The sequence below is a fragment of the Octopus sinensis genome, linkage group LG2 (genome assembly GCF_006345805.1).
Source record: "Octopus sinensis linkage group LG2, ASM634580v1, whole genome shotgun sequence".
NCBI classification, from domain to species: Eukaryota; Metazoa; Mollusca; class Cephalopoda; order Octopoda; family Octopodidae; genus Octopus; species Octopus sinensis.
Genome location: NC_042998.1, coordinates 57117184 through 57137579, shown reverse-complemented (window position 1 = coordinate 57137579; position 20396 = coordinate 57117184). Strand labels below are relative to the sequence as shown.

The following is a 20396-nucleotide window of genomic DNA, read 5'->3' as shown; positions in this document are numbered from 1 at the left end:
ATGGGATCCTGTTCCTCTTTGATCTCTTTCGGGACAATGTTAAATAGGGCAGGGCCTGTTAAGGAAAAGAAATTATGTTGTAGTGTACATGTATGCTGTGATCTTGAATTGGGCAGGGGACGTATGGCCCGTGGTCCCAGTCTTGGATGAACCTTGAAGCTAATGTTCAGGTCGTTTGGGCAAAGTTGGCGGTATATTCTCCGCATCGTACAAATGATATACCGCTCACGGCGACGCTGGAGAGAGTAGAGTTTCAAGGCTTTAAGGCGATCCCAATATTCGAGAGCAGCCATGCCTCCAATTCGTTTAGTGAGTGCTCTCTGGGGTGATTCAATCCTCGAGATGTGTTGTCTTGTATATACATATATATAGATATATACATATATATAGATATATACATATATATATACATATACATATATATATAGACATATATATATATATAATATATATATATATATATATTATATATATATATACATATATACATATACATACATATATACATTATATATATACATATATATACACATATACACATACATATACAGATATATATATATATATATATATATAGATCAATAAATGGTGGGGTTGTGTTGACCGCACGTGGAGAAATGATAAGTAAGGAAAAATTTTTTTAAAAATGCAGAATGCTCAAATGAAAGAAAATTTTAATAAAATGAGAAAATGATAAAATATATAATATATATTTATTCAACCGGTTTTCGTCATTGTATGACTTGTCAAGAATATTATGTTTTAAGAAGTTATTTTAAAAATTAGAAAGGGGAAAAAAAGAAAATTGCATTGTTTTTTGTAAAAGAATAATGATAAAAATGTACAAAAATTAAAAAATAAGTTCTCCGATACATTGTGAGTTCGTTGTGTATCTTGAGTTTTATGGTTGTTTACCAAAAAATTACCTTGAGGTGTTAAGATCCAAATACACATACTCTCCAAACCCCCTCCTAACAGGACACAACCTCCCCCAACCATATAAAAAACCTTTTCCCCCCCGAAACATCTCAAACAAGACCCACCACAAAACCTGGTTTTCCAATCACTCTAACACCCCTCCCCCACCGATTAGAACCTTCAAGAACCTCCCATACACTAGAAATTATCCCCCCCTCAAGGCTCCCCTCCCTCACACTAATAACAAACAAAGCATCCTACCCACACCGATACATATAAGACCCACCCAACGAACCCCCTATAGTCCACCCATCCAACAACCACATTCCTACCACATCTCCTACAGATCTCCAAACCCTCACATCCCACACGAACCCAATCACCACAACTACATACCCCCCTACATCCCCCCATACAATCTACCAGTCACACACCCACAAACCCATCGCATTTCTCACAAATCCTTACACCATCGCATCCCATACCAACACAAATACGACAACTACCTACCCCCCTCCAACCTCCCCACCCAAAAACACTCCTACACATACAACCAGAACTTTAACAAAGAATACACCCCTTACCTCAACAACCATTTTTTAGACAGAGGGGAAAAATACAAACACCACCGCTAACACAGACCCAAAATAAGAAAACAAAAATTATAAACCTCTCCAGCAAAACACTGACACCAACCCAAATCAACATCCTAGCAGAGGTTTGAAATTCACACCCACCCCAAGAACACCCAACCCCCGGAGGTCAAGGATGACGTTTCTGAATTCTGCAGAAAACTTCGCCTAACAGAAGCTTTGACAGATATCAACAATGGGGACGATTCATTGATCAGAAATAAAAGCAACTTCCTACCACCAAAAGGGAGAAATAAAACACTGGACGTTTTCTGTAAACACATCCAGAGTCTCCCCTTTACCCCAAGCAAAACCAAGGTAAAATCCAATTTCAGTAAGGAAGAATGGGAAAACCTACGTGACATACAACTGGATAAAAACCTCACCATCAAAGAAGCGGACAAGGGAGTGCTGTGGTCCTTATGAACACGGAATTTTATAAACACCTAGTGTTCTCCATGCTTAACAATAACATTTTCTATGAGGTTATTAACAACTACAAACAGCAAAAAACAATCAGAAACCTCACCACACTCATACGCCAACACGGTCAGGGACTCACAGAAAAAGAAAGGGATTATATCACCATTTTCAAATGCAAGCCCAGCCTTTTTTATGGCCTTCCTAAAATCCATAAAACAAATACATCACCGAAGCCTGCAAACTCTCCACTGACATCCACATCAACATCAAAGCACTGGAGGACTAAAACTAAGGCCCATCGTGGCTGGTACCTCCTGTGAAACACACCGCCTGAGTAACTTCCTAGAAATCCTTTTGAAACCTTTCCTTACCCACATCAAAAGTTTCATTAGGGATGATCTGGACATGCTCAAACACCTCCCGAAAACAGTTAACGAGGAGGCACTCCTGGTATCCTTTGATGTCATCAACTCTACACAACATTCCACACGAGTATGGTATAGAGGCAATTGACTTCTGGCTAGAAAAACAGCCAGAGACATTCCCTGACCGCATTAACAAGTCTTTTATTACAGAATCTCTTAAGTTCATTCTGACAAACAATTTTTTTCTCTTCGACGACACACACTACCGTCAAAAATGTGGCATTGCGATGGGTACCAAGGCTGCACCAGTCCTTGCGAACCTCATAATGGGTTACTTCGAACTGTCACTCTATGAAATATCAAGCCAGAAATTTGGACATGTTTTCCACACCTACCTAATGGAAAACTGGAAAAGGTATTTAGATGATTGTTTCATCATATGGAAAGAACCTTATGAAAAACTCCTGGAATTCAAAACCATACTAAACAACATACATCCCAACATCCAATTCACTATGGAATTAAGCAAACATCATCTCCCATTCCTTGATCTCCTAATTATAAAAACACCTAAGAACCAAATCATAACAGACATCTACCACAAACCTACAGACTCACAACAATACCTCCTCTTTAGTTCATGCCACCCAAAACACACCAAGACAATATCCCTTTCAATTTAGCTAAAAGGGTATGCACCATTGTCTCGGATCCAAAAACACGAGAAATACGCCTTCAAGACCTCAAAAAAACACTATTACAACGTCAATATCCCTCCACCCTTATAGAGTATGGAATAAAACGCGCCAAAGAACTAGACAACACTACACTGAAAACCACCCAACCTAACACCACCACAACCTCAAAATACTTCCATACATTTCCACCCACAACCCCAAAAATATCGAAGCATACACCACAATCATACAAAACCTCAGTCTACTGTCAACAGACCCAAAAATGAAAAACATTATAAATACACACAAAATCCTCAAATGCAAAAGGCAACAAAAATCTTTAAAAAAACTCTTGACAAATGCCAACTTCACACACCACATCCACCCCCAACAGTAAAAAAATGTGCACGCTCAAACTGTGGTACCTGCCCCTTTCTACTTGAAGGCTCTGAATTTACCTTCAAACAAGGTACGAAGTTTAAAATCAAGACTAACTTCTCCTGTTCCTCCGAGAACCTTATCTACGTTCTCACATGCGCTGGTTGCCAACATAATTATGTTGGACAAACGAGTCTCCCGTTACGTAAACGAGTAACGGTGCATAAAGAACAAATAAATCTCCCGGAATACCGACAAATTCCACTGAGTGACCACTTAGACTCATGTGCTAAAGACTTAAACCCCAAATTCTATATATTCCCCTTCTACCAATGTAAAGACGGGATCACCACACAGGAGAGAATTAACAAGGAGAATCTCTTTATTGAAAAATTCCAACACAACTTAATATGCAAACTCCTCGTTGATCAAACTTCCTTTCTCTACCTCACTCTTCATGGATGGACTAACACAAATATATAAAGATACCATGCATTCATCACTTCAAGCTAAAACTTATATTCTTTAAATATCATTTTTACTATTGTTGTTATTACTATCATTTTTATTATAAATGATATGACAATTTGAAATGCAATTGTCTATGCAGATTTATATTATTAGAAAATAATATAAATAAAGTGTTAAAATCTGAAAGTTAAGTTAATAAGCAATTATATAAAAAAGATAATGCAAATGAAGCTAAAATGATAGTTGTATAATTTGGGTTTTATTGAAGAACTCAAAAGAGTTGTCTCCCCTTACCCACAACACAGGAACTGAAGAACCAGGACCACAATTACTACTACTTCCTGTCCTGCAACATGCTGAATTTAACAACACAACACATCACATGCTCTTAATCCCTTTGGATCTTAACACCTCAAGGTAATTTTTTGGTAAACAACCATAAAACTCAAGATACACAACGAACTCACAATGTATCGGAGAACTTATTTTTTAATTTTTGTACATTTTTATCATTATTCTTTTACAAAAAACAATGCAATTTTCTTTTTTTTCCCCTTTCTAATTTTTAAAATACTTCTTAAAACATAAATATTCTTGACAAGTCATACAATGACGAAAACCGGTTGAATAAATATATATTTATATATTTTATCATTTTCTCATTTTATTAAAATTTTCTTTCATTTGAGCATTCTGCATTTTTAAAAAAATTTTTCCTTACTATATATATATATATATATATATATATATATATATATATAATATATATATACACACACATATATAATATATATATATTTATTTATTTATATATATATACATATATATATATGTATATACATACATACATACATACACACACACATGAATATATATAATCGTACATACATATATAGAATGCGGTGTATAAACTGTCGTCTAAATTTCGCATAAGTGAAAATAACACTGACATCTCATTTTAACAGATATGTTTACCAAAATTACACAACAATATCTTGAAATACTAAACAGTAAATTCATTCAATAAAATCGCTATTGGTTTCTACCACAGCCTCCAGACGACTTCAAAATCATCTGCAACTCTTCTGGACGGTCGCCTTGTTTAAGTAGGTGAATGCTGCCATAATCCTTGCTTTCAGTTCATCTTTGCTGTTACAATGAGTTTTATTAGTCCCTCGCTCAACCGCGCTCCACACATAATATTCAAGTGGGGAGCAGTTCAGAGAGTTAGGTTTTCCAAATGTTAGTGGTGATGTGGTCGCAGAAATTGTCTGACAGCCATGACTGATCTCTCCTGCTTTTGTGGCATGGTGCAGAGTCCTGTTGCCAGACATGGGGGCTTCCAGCGACCACCCTCTTGACCCAGGGCAGAGGTACCTCCTCCAGGCATTTTATGTAGGCCTCCATGTCGAGTGTGAGGCTGTGTAGGAAGGTGAATGGAGGTATAACGTTGCGATTACTTGTGATCATTCCAAACACTATGATGTTGATTCTATGTTTGATTTTTATCACTCTTAGTACATGTTTTGGGAACACCATCTGTGTGTTCACCATTTTATCCTGGCAGAAATCTTTGAGAAAAACTAAAGCATGCTCGGTTTCAGGGGTGCTTGAAAATGTTCAAAAGCTTAGTAGCGCGGTCTTTCCTCTTGGCTTTGATGACTTGGTTTAAAAATTATCTCATTGTCATCGTGTATGAGGAATACCGAATCTCTTCATGCAATACCTGCCTGATAAGAAACTCAGACACACTCACATGTCCCAGGCGATGGACCTGATTGACTTGGAGGAATCGTTGTGAATCATGGCCTGCATCTCACCAACAAATTCAGGAATCCTTTTCTTATCAGAACTATCAGAGTGAGTTTTCCGAACTGCCGTACCTTCGTAATCACCATTAGATTCATCTAGTTCTTCCAAATCCTCTGCACTATCCTCAAATTGACACTCAAACACTCTGAAATGTTCGTATTAGAGCTTCCGGCAAGAAAACCAAGCATGCCGTTTCCAGAATTCTGGCAGACTGAATTGCATCATGGTGCTGTTTTTCTCACAGACGGTGTCCAGCTGACCCCACTGTGCTGACAAAATCAAAAACAAACAACACGCATGCCCGAATTTAAAAATATAAAATGGCAACACATTATCCATTGCACTCTGTATATAAGCTTAATGAGAATATACTCTGCTTAAAAGTGTTGTTTAATTCTTCAGTTCATTACTACAATGAATTTATTATATATAATTTAGCAAAGAAGCGAACATGATTATATATATACATTTTTCCGCCTTTAACCCACCAACGCGGCATATAGGCCACTTATAATTTAATTCCATATCGCATAATTTTTCTCTTCTGTACTTATACTCTGCCATGAATGTCCCCCTTTCTCTAGTTCCTTTTGTGTTGATCTCCGCCACGAGTTCTTATGCCTACCTTTCTTTCTATATCCATCCGGATTCCACTGTAAAGCACTTTTCGCTACATTTGGTGTGTCTTTTTTAATTGTGCTACCAATCCACTTCCACTTTTTCTTAAATATTTGCTCCATAATCGAAACTTGATTTGATCTTTGCCATAGCTCCATATTGCTTATGTGTTCGGGCCATCTAATTTTAAGTATACTACGCAAGCATCTGTTGATGAATGATTGTATTTGCTTATTTGACTTAACTGATATATATACTTACGTTCCATGTGTGTGTGTGTGTGTGTATATAACATTTATATGATTACATATATAATTTGACGTATAATTTATGCGAATACACATTATGTTATACTTATTATCCTTCAATGTTAATGGCGGAGTTTATTTTTTCATTTCTTTTTGACCCACTTTGCAATCAGTGCCATATCAAAATCTTCTAATGGCACTTTATTGATTTTCTTTAGTGCTTGCCTCGCTGGAATCTAACACATACTCCTCTTGAAATTATATTCTACAAATTAAATGTCTTAGAAATGAAGTATACATGAATTATATTCCCTACCTTATACATAACAGCTTACCACTTACTCATCTTTGCTTTCGCTTATCTACAACTGAGATGTGCAGTAACATTGATTACAACTTTATCTATTTATAATTTAATATAGCCCTTATTATCTACCAAAATTTACATTATGTATTTTCCTTGTTTTTTTTCTGCCGATTTTCCCATTGTACTATGTCTATGCATAAACGCAGCAGGCGTTCTGACTGTGCCGCCACACCGGTGTTCTTTAAACAACAGATGAACGGCCTTAGGCTCACTTCAGATGATATGTGAAGCTGATGGACAGGGTTACTGCTGGAAGGCCATATGTGTGGCAGCAGGATTCGAGCCCCCTACCATACCACCGGAAAGTATCAGTTGTGGTTGTCGGAGAAGTTCAATGACGTCACCAGCCCCAATTTCTGTCCGCCAAATTCCCCTGATAGAAATCCCATGGATTATTATGTGCAGGGTGCAGTTGAGAGGGACATCAACTGCTCTGCCTACAACACCAAGGCCGAGCTGGTGTCCAAGATCAAGGAGGTATTCGATGATCTTCCCAGGGACATAATAAGGAGCTCAAGCGCCAGGTTTCGGAGTCGTCTTAACGCTGTGGTGAAAGTTGAGGGCTACCACTTTGAGTAAACTATTATCACCCAGCCACAGTTTTGTTGATTTTTTTTTTTTTTTTGATTTTTTTAAATGCTTTTACCTTCAGATGTGATACCGAGTTTTCTTTTCTCTTTAAATAAACTATCAAATTTAGCACGAACACTCAGCATATGTCGACATACAGGCTACTACACACACACACACACGTACACACACACAAATACGTGTGTGTGTGTAGTGTATTGTTTTGTGATGGTAAGATCAATAAAAATGTACTACATCTGGTGAAAGATAAATATTATTTAATAAACACAATGTTCTTTATGTGATACTATTTCTCTCATGCGATGAAAGTATCTCACGCAATATTTTTTAACGTCTGGTGACTTAGGTAGATAATATTTGTCGCCGTAAGGCGGTGAGCTGACAATCGTTACTGCGTCGCACAAAATGTTTAGCGGCATTCTGATTTAAAAAAATTTTTTTTTTATTACCCACAAGGGGCGATGCAGAAGGGACATTACAAAACATTGGGGACATAGAACATAATAATTAAATTTATGAAAAATGAATTATTAAATGAAAAAATGATAATATGAAAGTGATACTAACGGCCCCATCCGCTAGCATCACTTACCTGTCCTTCGTACCCTATCATCCATTGTTCTCCCCAATTTGAAAATACATATTCTCCAAGTCTATCGCATATCTTTCTTTAAGTTTAGCGGCATTCTGTCTGCCTTTAGATTCGGCGTTCAAACGCCGCTGAGGTCGACTTTCATTCTTTTGGGGCTGATAAAATAAATACCAGTTGAATCTTGGGGTTGATGTAATCGACTTACCCCCTCCTCCAAAACTGCTGGACTTGTGCCAAAACTTGAAACTAATATTCATCGATGTAAACAAGGCAAATATAATACTCTTTTCTTTATTAACCATGTAAATTAAAGGCAAATATAATACTAGCAGTTTAGCGGTCAATACTTCTGAGATATTTTTAATAAGATTATGAGCAAAAATAGTATATTTTTGTTTATTTTCTACGTAAATTTACCACATTTTCCTGGCTCTAGATTAGATTTCTTGAGCAAGTTACATTTTCCATCTTAAGTTAATGATTACATATCAACGGAAATAACTGTTTTAATATTTTCTGGGGAAGCGGTAGCATGAATAAAAAAAATCAGATAATAGAAAAAAAGAAAAGGAGTGAAGGTATAGTTAAAAAAAAAAGAAAAGGAAAAGACGTAAGCAGTAAAAGCTTGACTAAATTAGAGGCAAAAAGAAAAGGAGGAATGGAAAAACAAAGGAAAGGAAATAGAGAGGAAGGGATATGGTTAGTAGTAGCAGAACAAACGAGAGCAATGAGGAGGGACGGAAAAGCATAAAAGGAACAAATGCACAGGCGGTAATTTGTTGAAAGTAGTCATTCTTGACATTGCTAGCATTTACGATGAAGCTGCAAGTATGTGTTGTTCTACTATTATGCAGTTTTATCCGAACGGAGGAAAGTGGCAACTACAACTTTTCAAGTGTTCGTATATTTTTATATAATTGTTTTACATGTAACAGACTTCCCATATTGTTCTAGTTCGCATTTTTTTTATGTTTTTGCTTGGTTTTTTCTTTTTAAAGTACACCTTATATAATTATATATATGAAACGGATTATTACATTTTTTTTCCTCAATTGTTATAAAAATTTGTAATTCCAAAATATTCAAAATGGCATTTTAATTAAGGACAAAATTAACTTTTTTCGGTGATATTCAAAGGCATGTCTTTATCTCTCGATTAATTTCATTTTTAATTATCTTTACAATGTTAAAGTTAATTGTCTGAACAGCTGCATAGAATAAATAATTCCAATCAATATTGGCAATTACACTCTTTATAGTGCCTGCTGATGTTTTTTTTTTTTTCTTTCACATGAATATCAAATTCTCAATATCGTTCTTCAAGAAGCGGATCATTATATACCGTGTCCTCTGGGATAACGTAATCTTCTAGGGAAGGAGATAAACTTGCAGAATTTCTCTTAATATGGGACTGGTTAAATCCACTTTCAGTTACATTGATAATGCCTTTTCAAACATGAGTGATATTCCCTTAAACGTATTGACCTGTCTAAAATAATGCCGTGAAAGTAAACAAGTAAACCTGGAAGAATGATATTCTGCTTCAAAAAATACAAGGTAAAAACATCTTGAGAAATTAATAATTTTTGGTTAGTATGTTTTCCGACAAGCATAATTGTTAACTTGTTAGTATATGAATCAAATCGCGAATACGAGATAACTGGACACGAACCATTCCCAAATCCTCCGTTACTGGAGTTTGATAAAATTGTACAGTGTGAACCTCTGTAAGTAGACCATCCGAATGAAACAAAAGCATTGATATTCACGAGAGCTGAAAGGATGATTCGATGTGGTGGTTACCGTCTGCTTGAGAAGGGGCGAGGCACTGTACTGAACTTTGAGAAGTTGGTGGTATAGAACTGGAATCAAATTTTCTGTATCGTAATTCACAAATATATATTTGAGATTCAATTTATCTGAGTGCTGTGAATGATCATTTATGATAGAAATCTCGTAAGAGATACAGGTTTATTAATGGACCATATCCATCTGAAATGGTAATCTTAGTTTATATGTCCACAATTTTTCAATCATTTGCTCCATTCCATTCATATCCTTTATCAAGTATTTACACTGAATGTATTACAATTTTATAAATCAAATAGACTTGTAGCCGGCGTTAGCCTTTTATCGATTTAATCAATTTTAAGCTAATATTTTTCTTTCACTATATACGAAAGCGATATTTGGTTTCAATAGTTTTTTTTTTTTTTTTTTTTTTTGTTGAATGAAAAAAAAAAAAAACATTTAATTGAATTTTATGTAGAAGCCGTCTTATGCCAAACTACAGATGTTAGTTTTAATATCTCTAATATATTTCAAATTTCTATTACCAAAAACGTGTCTATCGTTTTTAAGTTTCTTTTTATAGCTACTATAAAATCATTGATAGTCGTAGATTTTATAACGTACGACGAGAAAGTAGTTCTGTGTCAACATTCTTCTGAAAACTGAAACTTACTCCTCGAGAATAAAAATAATCAGTAGCAATTAAATCGTTTGATTTAGTTACGTCAAACGTGATTAATTTTAGTCAGTCACTCAGAAGAAAATGTAATGCAGAAAATGATATACTTTTCTGTAGTTTGTAGCGGAGAACTCTTGAAATTATTACAATTTCGTCCTCATTATTTTCGTTCCAGACATTACTGTTTAACCTTTTCAAAAATTGTCCTGTAATTGTTTACAATGAACAAATTAATGAATACTTTTTTTCCTCTTGTCGAAGAATAAATACACAAATGTATCAACGTAACAAATTTTTACATTTGCTTTTTTTCTTTCTAGAATTCTGAAGTGATACAGAAAAAGGCCAGCTTTATATTTGTGGATAACAAGACAGAATACAGAGTAATATTGGTTTTATTTTCAGTTTTTGCTTTCATTACTTCAATTCCAATCTTATAAGGATTTCCCAAGAAATTTAACGAGCTGAAATTAATCTGTTTTGTATATTCGAAATTATACATACTTTTATTCTGCGCAGCAATGTCAATTTCTCAACATTCTAAATATACATTGGCATGGTATTCGTACTGCATATTTTCTCCGGTTGCGACTTTGTAAAAAATTTATGTTAACCGTTAGAGCTGAAACGTAGTTTGCTGTGTATTAAAGGCACTGCGCCATACTTTCGCATCAGCTCTAAGGGCTGTAATGAAAGTTTATTTGCGTCAAGCCTTAAAATTATCTTCTCTACGACTGTATCTTGGACACTTCACTACAAAGATGTAATCTACTATAGTAGAACGGTGCTTCCAGTGATATGATCTAATAGTTTAGAACATGACCATCATTATGGACTTATGTTTAAGTTTGAACCCTTTTTCCTAACGATAGTAAATATCTTTACCATGATCTCTTGTTAATCTAGAGGATATGACTTAAAAGCATTAACTGAATAAAACTATTTGCTATGTATTACATGAAAATCTTTAGTCCTCTCTTACATATTTTCTCATACCTAGCATAAGGTATGACTATATCCGCTTATTACTAATTTCGCTAGTAAAACTAGCGAGAATTACAAACAAATCTCACTGCAACTGGATAACAAACCTTTTTCCCCATGGTTACTAATGGTAATATTGCTAATATTAATTACAATGTATTAAAGTACAAGTGCCATAATTTTCAAACGGAAAATAATTGAAATTGTATTTCGAAGTGTAAATATGTATATGCCGTGATTTGAGATAGATGCATGCATACTTTCTAAGTTTCTTAGATTAATTTACGTCGAATTTAAGTACATTGGACTTTCAAGCAGAACTTTTGTACAATAAATAAATATTCGATTTACATAGTAATGGTAACTAGATGTTTTAAACAAACTTGCATTCGTCGATTAAACTTATATACTATATATAAATAATTTATAACTCTGACGCTTCTTCGACATGACCTTGTCAACAGGAAAAGCAGCTGCATATTGGATAATTTCTACTTTTCGTTTTATTTAGTGGGAGCCAAATGACCTCGACAAACCTAGTGTAGAGGAATACATATCCAATGTCACAAAGGTGTTGGAGGGAGATATTTTTGTTGAGGAAAACGTAAGTATTGAACAGTGTGAAAACACTGTTTTAATATGTAAATAAAAAAGTTATATTTATACCTTCAAATATTGAAATTTTAGCGACCATTAGAAAATGTAGACTGTGAGACAGTGTGTTTCTTCTCTTGCACGAGGCAGTGTCAAAAGGTTCCCAGGCTAGTTATGTTTAATAAAAAGAAATGTGTGCATTGTCGTCGCAAAGAATTCAATTCTTCGCGTTCCACAGATCTGGTTGCTTTCAAAGTCTTAGGTCTCTCGATTGAGGGTCTGGCATGGGGGTGCGAATTCTCAATGCACAATACCGTGGATGACGACAAAAATGAGGGGGTCTTGAGCTGCAGCTCTGTCGTACCTTCCTCGGCCGTGGAGATGAAAGGTTCTTTTTTGTGATGACTACTGCATCATCTGAGTCGGTGATGTTCATTGGCATGAATGATGGGTCATCACGGGCAAGCTGCCGGAAATCTAGACACTATTTTGGCGCGATGTTCTTTCTGCTCAGTCAAACTTGGCAGAGACACGCTGCATGTTGAATTCAAAGGTGAGGATTGCCTGCACGGACGCGTACGACAGACTAACAACATCAATGTCATTGATTGTTCTCGGACAATCCTCATGCACAAGCTGATAAAATTTCTCCACATTTCCGGGAAAGACGCTCGTGGCAGGTCTTCCAGATTCCTCATCTTCCATGGATGTTCTTCCGCTTTTGAAGCGCCCATGCCACTCAAAACATTGAGTACCACCGATTGCCTCGTTGCTTGTTGAAACCTGCTCAATGTCTCCAGACTTCCCAAGTCAAGTTTAACGCAAAAGTTCACGTTGGCTCTTTATTCCAAATTCCTGCACATGACAACAGACTACAACATACATGATCCCAAAAACACAAATTTCACAGCTTGCGAGGTAAAAACCAACGATGTCACTCGGCACACTATCTCATAAAGGTCACTACTAACTCTCACTGCGCACTCAAGTTTGTTGCCATGTATTGGTGCGCTACAGAACTATTCCGGAATCTTTTTGATACCACCTCGTAAAACTCAAACAATTTACTAAACAGCATCTCAGATGACAGTTCAAAAGGGTCTAACGTGGAAATTTGTTAACGATGATCGTAACACTACAATAACTAGAACAATTCAGGTCCAAGACACTCGGGAATGCGGGATTTTTCATACGTTTCCCTCATTTTGGTATTTTTTCCAGACGCACTTACGTTTAGTTATGGTTAATCACATGAACAGCCTTTTAAATGCATCAGGTCATCCCATAAGTAATGTTCAGATCTGAAATAGGGCAATGATTATCTATGACATCATTCCGTCTACCTGTACGCAGTTTAATTACATTAGTGAAAAACTCGGTTTTGAAGAGAACTTTGAAATGTCAGTTTCGACTTCTTCAGCTGTCTCGAGAGTTAATCCAGCAATATTATTTTGTAAACTACGGAACAAATAGTAATCTGAAGGAGGAAGGTCTGTGGTATAAAGCAGATGAGCAATTTTTTCCCAGCCATGTTCCTCGATTTTCTTTGACGTGCTCTTTGCAATGTAGGTTCCTTTCGATTCACTAAAGCAGGCCTTTTTTGTCTTCACAGCGTTCAAACGCTCTAATTGCTGGCGATAATTGTTGTGACAGTTGTTAGTAACTCAGTCAATGACTCTTCTGCGATCCCACCAATCACAAGAACCTTCTTCGCATGTCTTGAACGAAGCTTGCTTACCAATTCTTCAACTAAAACTGCACGATTTTTTTCAACTCCTGCCGAATGGATCTTATCAAACTCAACTGCACGTCCTGTTTGGACCTCCTCTTCAAGACTGAAATCTCCACTTCTTAATTTTACAAGCCAACTCTTTCATTCAGGCACTCAACTCCGTAAGTTGAGTGAATATTTCGAGTCGCTTCAGCTACAAAGTTGCCTTTTTAAACTCATCAATCTCTGTAGACAGTTCTGTTTGAAGAGCTATAATTAGTGACATTAAGTTATTTTGAAAAATGCAATTTAACTAGTTTATGTCAAAATATATGCTATTAGATTTTCTAAAATACCGTTAAAGCGCTTACAAATTGAAAATATAAAAATCCGAACATTATTTATGGAAAGACCTGATCCTCTTAATTTCCTGTGATATTTATTAAAAGAACATGCGTTCATGCTCTCTATATTTGTGGAAAGCTGGTATATGGAAAGCAGTTCATTAAACATATTACAACTTGATATACTATATGAAATCATTTTCATTTCTTTCATTTGATGAGCATGCAGTTATAGATAATTGTATTTAACAATGTTAAAAATATTTGTCGGTGGATCAGTCATCGCCTAGTCGGCAAAATACTGTGAGAAAAAAATAGTATACGTATATTTAACTAATAAAACATTAAATGACTTCGGTATTCTTCTTGTAGCCAAGTCCCTTTTCGAAAAGAAAAGCTGTATTGAAACTTAAGCGGTGGAAGAACAAAACTGTCCCGTGGAAATTTAATACGGACAAGAGGAAATTTGGTGAGCTAATAAATCATTCTTTCAATTGTTGGGAGTGTTTGTGAACGCCCTCCCGCCTTTTTTTTTTTTAGTAGTGCATCGTTTAAGTGATCTCCAGTTAGCTGGAGTTGTGGCTTACTTACAGGCGACTGACAAAAATGTTTGTCCCGAAGAATTCTTCGAGCAGATATAGCATCAGTTTCCAGCCGTGTCATTGTATGACTTAATATGTTTATGATGATTGGGATTTGGGAATGATCTTCCTGTTATTTCCAAGCCAATTTGGTATCTTTAAACTACTGCAAACCCTATCAAATACAGTAATTCCACGACTAGTCGATTACTTTCGACTAATAACACAGGGCAACAATTTTGATTATAATTTCTGTTGAGTTTGCTTTTTCACTTTTAGACTAAAATTTTCATGCTCGTTTCAAAACAGCTTTCTATCCGGTCAAATTTTTATTTTTCCTACAGCTTACTCTCTAAGTAAGCACAATTGTATTGTTTGCTTTTTGCTAAACAGATTGGTCAACTGCTTTTAGTTTATTCATAACACTAGGAAACGTTTTCGAAGAAATTTTTTTGTCTCGCATTTTATTAGTTCTTAATGCTGAGTTCAGAAATGTCCTCATATATTTTCTGCAACGCAGTGGTTTTTTTTTTTTTTTTTTTTTTTTTTTTGTTAAACAGGAACTCTGTTACCAAAAAATTATCTATTTAGCCATTAAAGCAATACTGAAATAAGAAGCTAATCAAATCGTAATTTTATTACATTAATTAAAATGTTTAATTACCCATCTTTAGTTAGCATCTTAAGATAGTTTTAACTATACAAGGAGTAAACTTTTTCTTTGAATAATTTTGCATTTCGACAGTCTATTCGCAGACCAGAAGTCAGTCATCATCTTAGTGCGCCATCTCTTTTGTCTCCACGCTGTCGATGTTTTGGTGGAATCTTTCTCCTTGCTCATCACTTAACTGCACTATGGTTTTCAAGGAAATACTCCAGATGACTGTGCAGGATATGTATTTTGACACTGAAGTTGCAGCTCGGTGCCCGAAAACTAATAGAAAATCGGACACAACTGCAGAAAAATCATTCCATGCTACTTTTTCAACGCCAAACAGTCTCTAAAAACTGCCCATCCTGCAGTAGTCACCTAATCTGTATCATATCAGACGCATCAATCTTTTGGCACAAGACGTAGCTAGAAGCTTTCTGCTTAAGTATTTGAAACGGGCACTGATTATATGGGGTGCCCAGGTCTTGGCTTGGTCACCCAGTTTCATACCAAATTAAGATGAGTTTCTTTTTCCCCCCACAAGATCTGTGATTTATTTCACTGTCTAGGTAAATGTAACATCCACAAATATAACAAAACATCGGGGTATTTTTGCATTTTCTTTTACAACAACTGAACATATTTTTGAAATACAAAACACATCCCAGCTAGTTGTCACCGAGGAAAAGAATTTTCAGAATTGTCAAGTCATAAAGCAAACGCAGATTTGTGATGGCAAAATTCCATAAAGAGCAGTCTCTTAACCAGGTTTGACAAAAAGTGACCTTGACTCCTGTTATCTCTCATTTAAAATATTAGGGGCGCATTCAAAACAATTTTCAGAAATAAAGATTAACACCTAGTTATTGTATAAAGAATATTTGTCACTTTCATTACATTTAAAACTGGTTGTATTCAAAATGGTGAAGTCGCTGAGGTTTGTTACTTTTTGAAGATACTTCAAATGAAGTATTTGAAGATGCTTAAATCATGGCTTTTATTTTCACTTTCGTAGTTGTATTTGCTTCAAATGGTATTGAAGAAAATTTTCAAATTTATGCCTAGCTCCTTACATAGCTGTGCATCTGAAGCCAAAGCTATCCTTGGAAATGGTGACTATCCTGCATCCAAAGATTACTAGACAACCTGTCTACAGAACCAGGCAACAAAATCCCTGTTCCCTAGTGTAATCCATTTCTAGATGAACGAACCAACACATGAGACAAAGAAAAGTCGAATGTAAAAACAGTTCAGATGAGTGAGCATCAAGCGAAAGCTTCAACGGGTTTTCTATCAAGGCATTTGGCTGAAGATATTTTGATGCTAAATTTATAATAATTTTAAAATCTTCATTGGAACAGTATTATAGATGACCTATAGCAATGATGCGTTCGTTTATTGTACTTATGCCTACATTACTTTTCAATGTTTCCCTTAATTTGACGAGTCATAGTCTGATTGTATATTATTTCTATCTAATCATGAAAGATGTCATTTGCTGTTTGATTGAATCAGGTTTTCTAGCTGCAGTCTTCATACAGATCTCGATAGATTAATTACATTTCTTCTGAAGCATAAGAAAATCAAAATGAAATGGAAATAAGATATTTCAATAGTCACAATCTCGTACTGAGTTTCGTAACAGCGATTATGTCTTCTAATCAAGATCGTAAATAGTGATGACGTTGTTGCATGTTAGGAATTTTCTAAAAGTAGATTTTCACTTTATTTTAATTGTTACTTCCTTCACTCCAGATTTCGCCAGTTCATACTCTACCGTGAAGAAAGCTATAAGTATTGTGGAAAGCAATTGCTGCTTGCGTTTTCCAGAATGGACAACAAAAAGGGCTGATGAATTAGGACCTGCTTATTTAGACATTGGAAAAGGCGATGGGTAAATATATTTGTATGTCATCTCTCCCAATATAGGATCCTATTTTTATGATGAATATTTAAAATAATTATTTTCTACCATGTCATAAACACTAGCAGTGCACCCCGGCGTTGCCTGGATGTTATGACCTACAGTAACATTGTATTATTTGTTCCTTATAGGCAAAATCAACACCCGAGGAGTAACAAGCAAACAAGTTTTTCGGTCACTTTCTGATGAACAATGCTGAAATGCTTGACACCAAACACGTGTACAATGGCAACTTAGATTAGAAGGAAATCCTAACATTGCCTCCTCGGTTTGGTTTTAATTTTTGTAGTAAAATAGTTGCTGTACAAAAAACGTACTTTACGCTGGCAGCCGAAAGATTGCTCAATCTTTTGATATCTCATACAGCAGTATTGGCAACTAAGTTTCATGGCTACAAATCGGTTAATGTAGAAGCTGAAATAGTTCTTACACGTCCCATAAAAAAAGCCATGTTCAAAGATATTATGTTTCTTTGCAGGCATATTTGGTATCCGTTTATATTAATGCTGAGGCCAACATAATAAAAGGGCTTTGGAGCGGTATATGTACATATAAGGATATGAGTAAACAAGGTTAATGTGGGCAGTTAGGCATAAATATATAGGGACGCTGTGCGTCTTGAAAATAGACGAATGGTTTTAGTCATTGCTTCAAGTCTTTACCACACTTGAACGAATATAGGCTGTTTTGCTTTATCATTGGGAAATTTAATTTAAACCTGAGAACGCTCCTTGGGCATTCTGGAGTCATTTGCTGTCAAGAAAATCTAATCTATAAGAAACTGTTTCCGGTATTAATTAGAAAATTTTCTGTTGAAAAATAGAACTTTGTGCAAAGAAATGGTATCACAATACTTCAGACACTATTTAATCTTGGAATAATGAAGACGTTCACATTGGAGGTTTAGTTGTGGCAAATGCTATTGTTGACAGAAAATGTGCCAATAATTGTGCCATAAAAGCATGTTTTTGTCATTTTTTTCCGTTGACAAATAGGGTTTTGTGTATCACAAACGCATTCATACCACTCCTTCTACATTGCATTTTTTATACCGAAAACATTAAAATTAGCAACGTAGATAAGCAAATAGAAATATTGCCCGAAAAGCCCACAAAATTGTGCGACCCAGACTCGTTTTCAAGGTCACTCTTGTAGTAAAAACATTGTGCAAAATACCTACTTTATTTGATAGCCAAAAGATTACTGAATTCTTTGATACCTCGTGCCTCAAAATCGGCAACTCAGTTTTTGGAACCCATAAGAAAACCGCGCGCGCACATAGATTAAACGAGGTTTTTGTAGTTATTTACCCATTGACATTCAATATATTATGCTTCTATAACATTTTAAAACTGTAGTCGGATAATTCTGGCCAAGGGTGTATAAAATTCCAATCTTCAGTTTTCACATATAGAACAGTGGAATAGGGCCTTAATTAGCACTTCATCTGCTTAAAATGAATTTATACGTGGACATTTAATGCAGGCTTTATTTTGAAAATGTATTGAAATAGCTTTAAAATATTACGCAAGGTGGCTGCATTTTAAACTTGCATTTTGTAAATTGTTCACTAATTACATAATGAACTGAAAATTTAATATTCCATGAAATTTTGATCAATACCAAAGTGGACATTTTGGTGACTACTTCACTGAACAGATCATATTAAATGTTTGAAGATTTCCTCGCTTCAATAGATGAAGACAGTGTTTTAGTGAAGATGTACTCCATATGAAATTGAGGACTTACCAAATCAAGAGATTCTTAGTGCGGCCAGTGAAACGCGTTTCAGATTTGAACCTCGTAATTTTGATGCAAACGTCTTTAGAATTTTAATTTCTCATTACTTTAACATTGAATTAATATTAGTTTTATATGCTAGATCGTATTTTCTCTACAGATGAAATACTTATCAATATTTGTTCTGAAATATTTCAGATGTGGATCATATGTTGGTTATAGTAAAGGCCGGCATCATATGTTGTTGCTAAGGGAGACTTTTTGCATGAAGGTAAGCAAGGGGCTTTCCTAGATTTACGAAATAGAAATTGCTGCTTCAGTTTTTTTTTTTTCTACCAGTATTTTTGATGGGTATTACAAGACTTTGAATTTTCAGTGAAACTAATCTCCAGACTAGTTTCGTTTTGCAGATAACCATTTTATATTGCCCGTTTGCTGTAAATGCTCTACTTGTATCTTTAATGTTTTTGCTGAGAAAGATGTAATTTGATTTTCCATGTATGAAAATCAAATGACACAAGCTTAATAGTTATAAATTTGTGCATAGGCAAATATATATATTCATGTGTAGTTTTAAAAAGTGTATTTTACTTGGTTAATTTTTTTTCTCAATGATAATTTGGGGAATCAAAATGTATGGGCATACATTAGCTCCTTTTTATGCGAATTATGAAAACGCGTCTCTAGTTCATGCAATAAAACAAGAGATAAGCACGAATTCTCCAAATATTTACGTATCACTGGAGCCGCTAAAACTGAGAAAATATGCAACACTTGAATACTAATCCCAATAAGTCAGATTCATCCCCGTTTCTAACAAATTTTATAAAATAAATCTTAATTCATCTGAACACCTTAAGTCATTTCATGCGCTTAACAGATTGAGAACATTCGACATTTCTAATAGCTTTCCTAATTCTTTATAGCTAAGATAAATAGCAATAATCTACCTAGAAACAGTGAAATGTTTATTGCAGGTTTGAAGTTCTGCCCCATGAATTTAGCCGAGCATCTTGCTTACATGATCTCAAACATCTTGGCGTTCAATATATTAATGATTTTAAATTCTTTTAAATAGATCGGAATCGTCGTACACGAGCTCTGCCATGCCCTTGGCTTTTACCACGAACATGCCAGACGTGACAGAGATAAATACATCACAGTACATTTTGAAAATGTTGACAATTCGAAGAAAGAAAATTTCAATATTCATTTTCCAACTTACAACTACGTAGAGTATGATTACGAGTCATTAATGCAATACGGACCGCTAGTAAGTATTTTCTTTCAATTTGACCATTGTA

At 35.2% G+C, this 20396-nt stretch overlaps 1 protein-coding gene across 1 annotated transcript in view; it reads left to right on the top strand.

The window, feature by feature from the left end:
- The first annotated feature begins 8768 nt into the window (after positions 1-8768).
- Positions 8769-20396, top strand: part of LOC115232428 — a 35755-nt gene continuing 24127 nt past the window's right edge. The window contains exons 1-7 of the mRNA XM_029802297.2: positions 8769-8989; positions 10883-10945; positions 12058-12150; positions 14568-14664; positions 17184-17322; positions 19291-19363; positions 20171-20365. Coding sequence (XP_029658157.1) covers positions 8909-8989; positions 10883-10945; positions 12058-12150; positions 14568-14664; positions 17184-17322; positions 19291-19363; positions 20171-20365 — 741 coding nt within the window. The 5' untranslated portion in view covers positions 8769-8908. The remainder of the gene's footprint in view (positions 8990-10882; positions 10946-12057; positions 12151-14567; positions 14665-17183; positions 17323-19290; positions 19364-20170; positions 20366-20396) is intronic.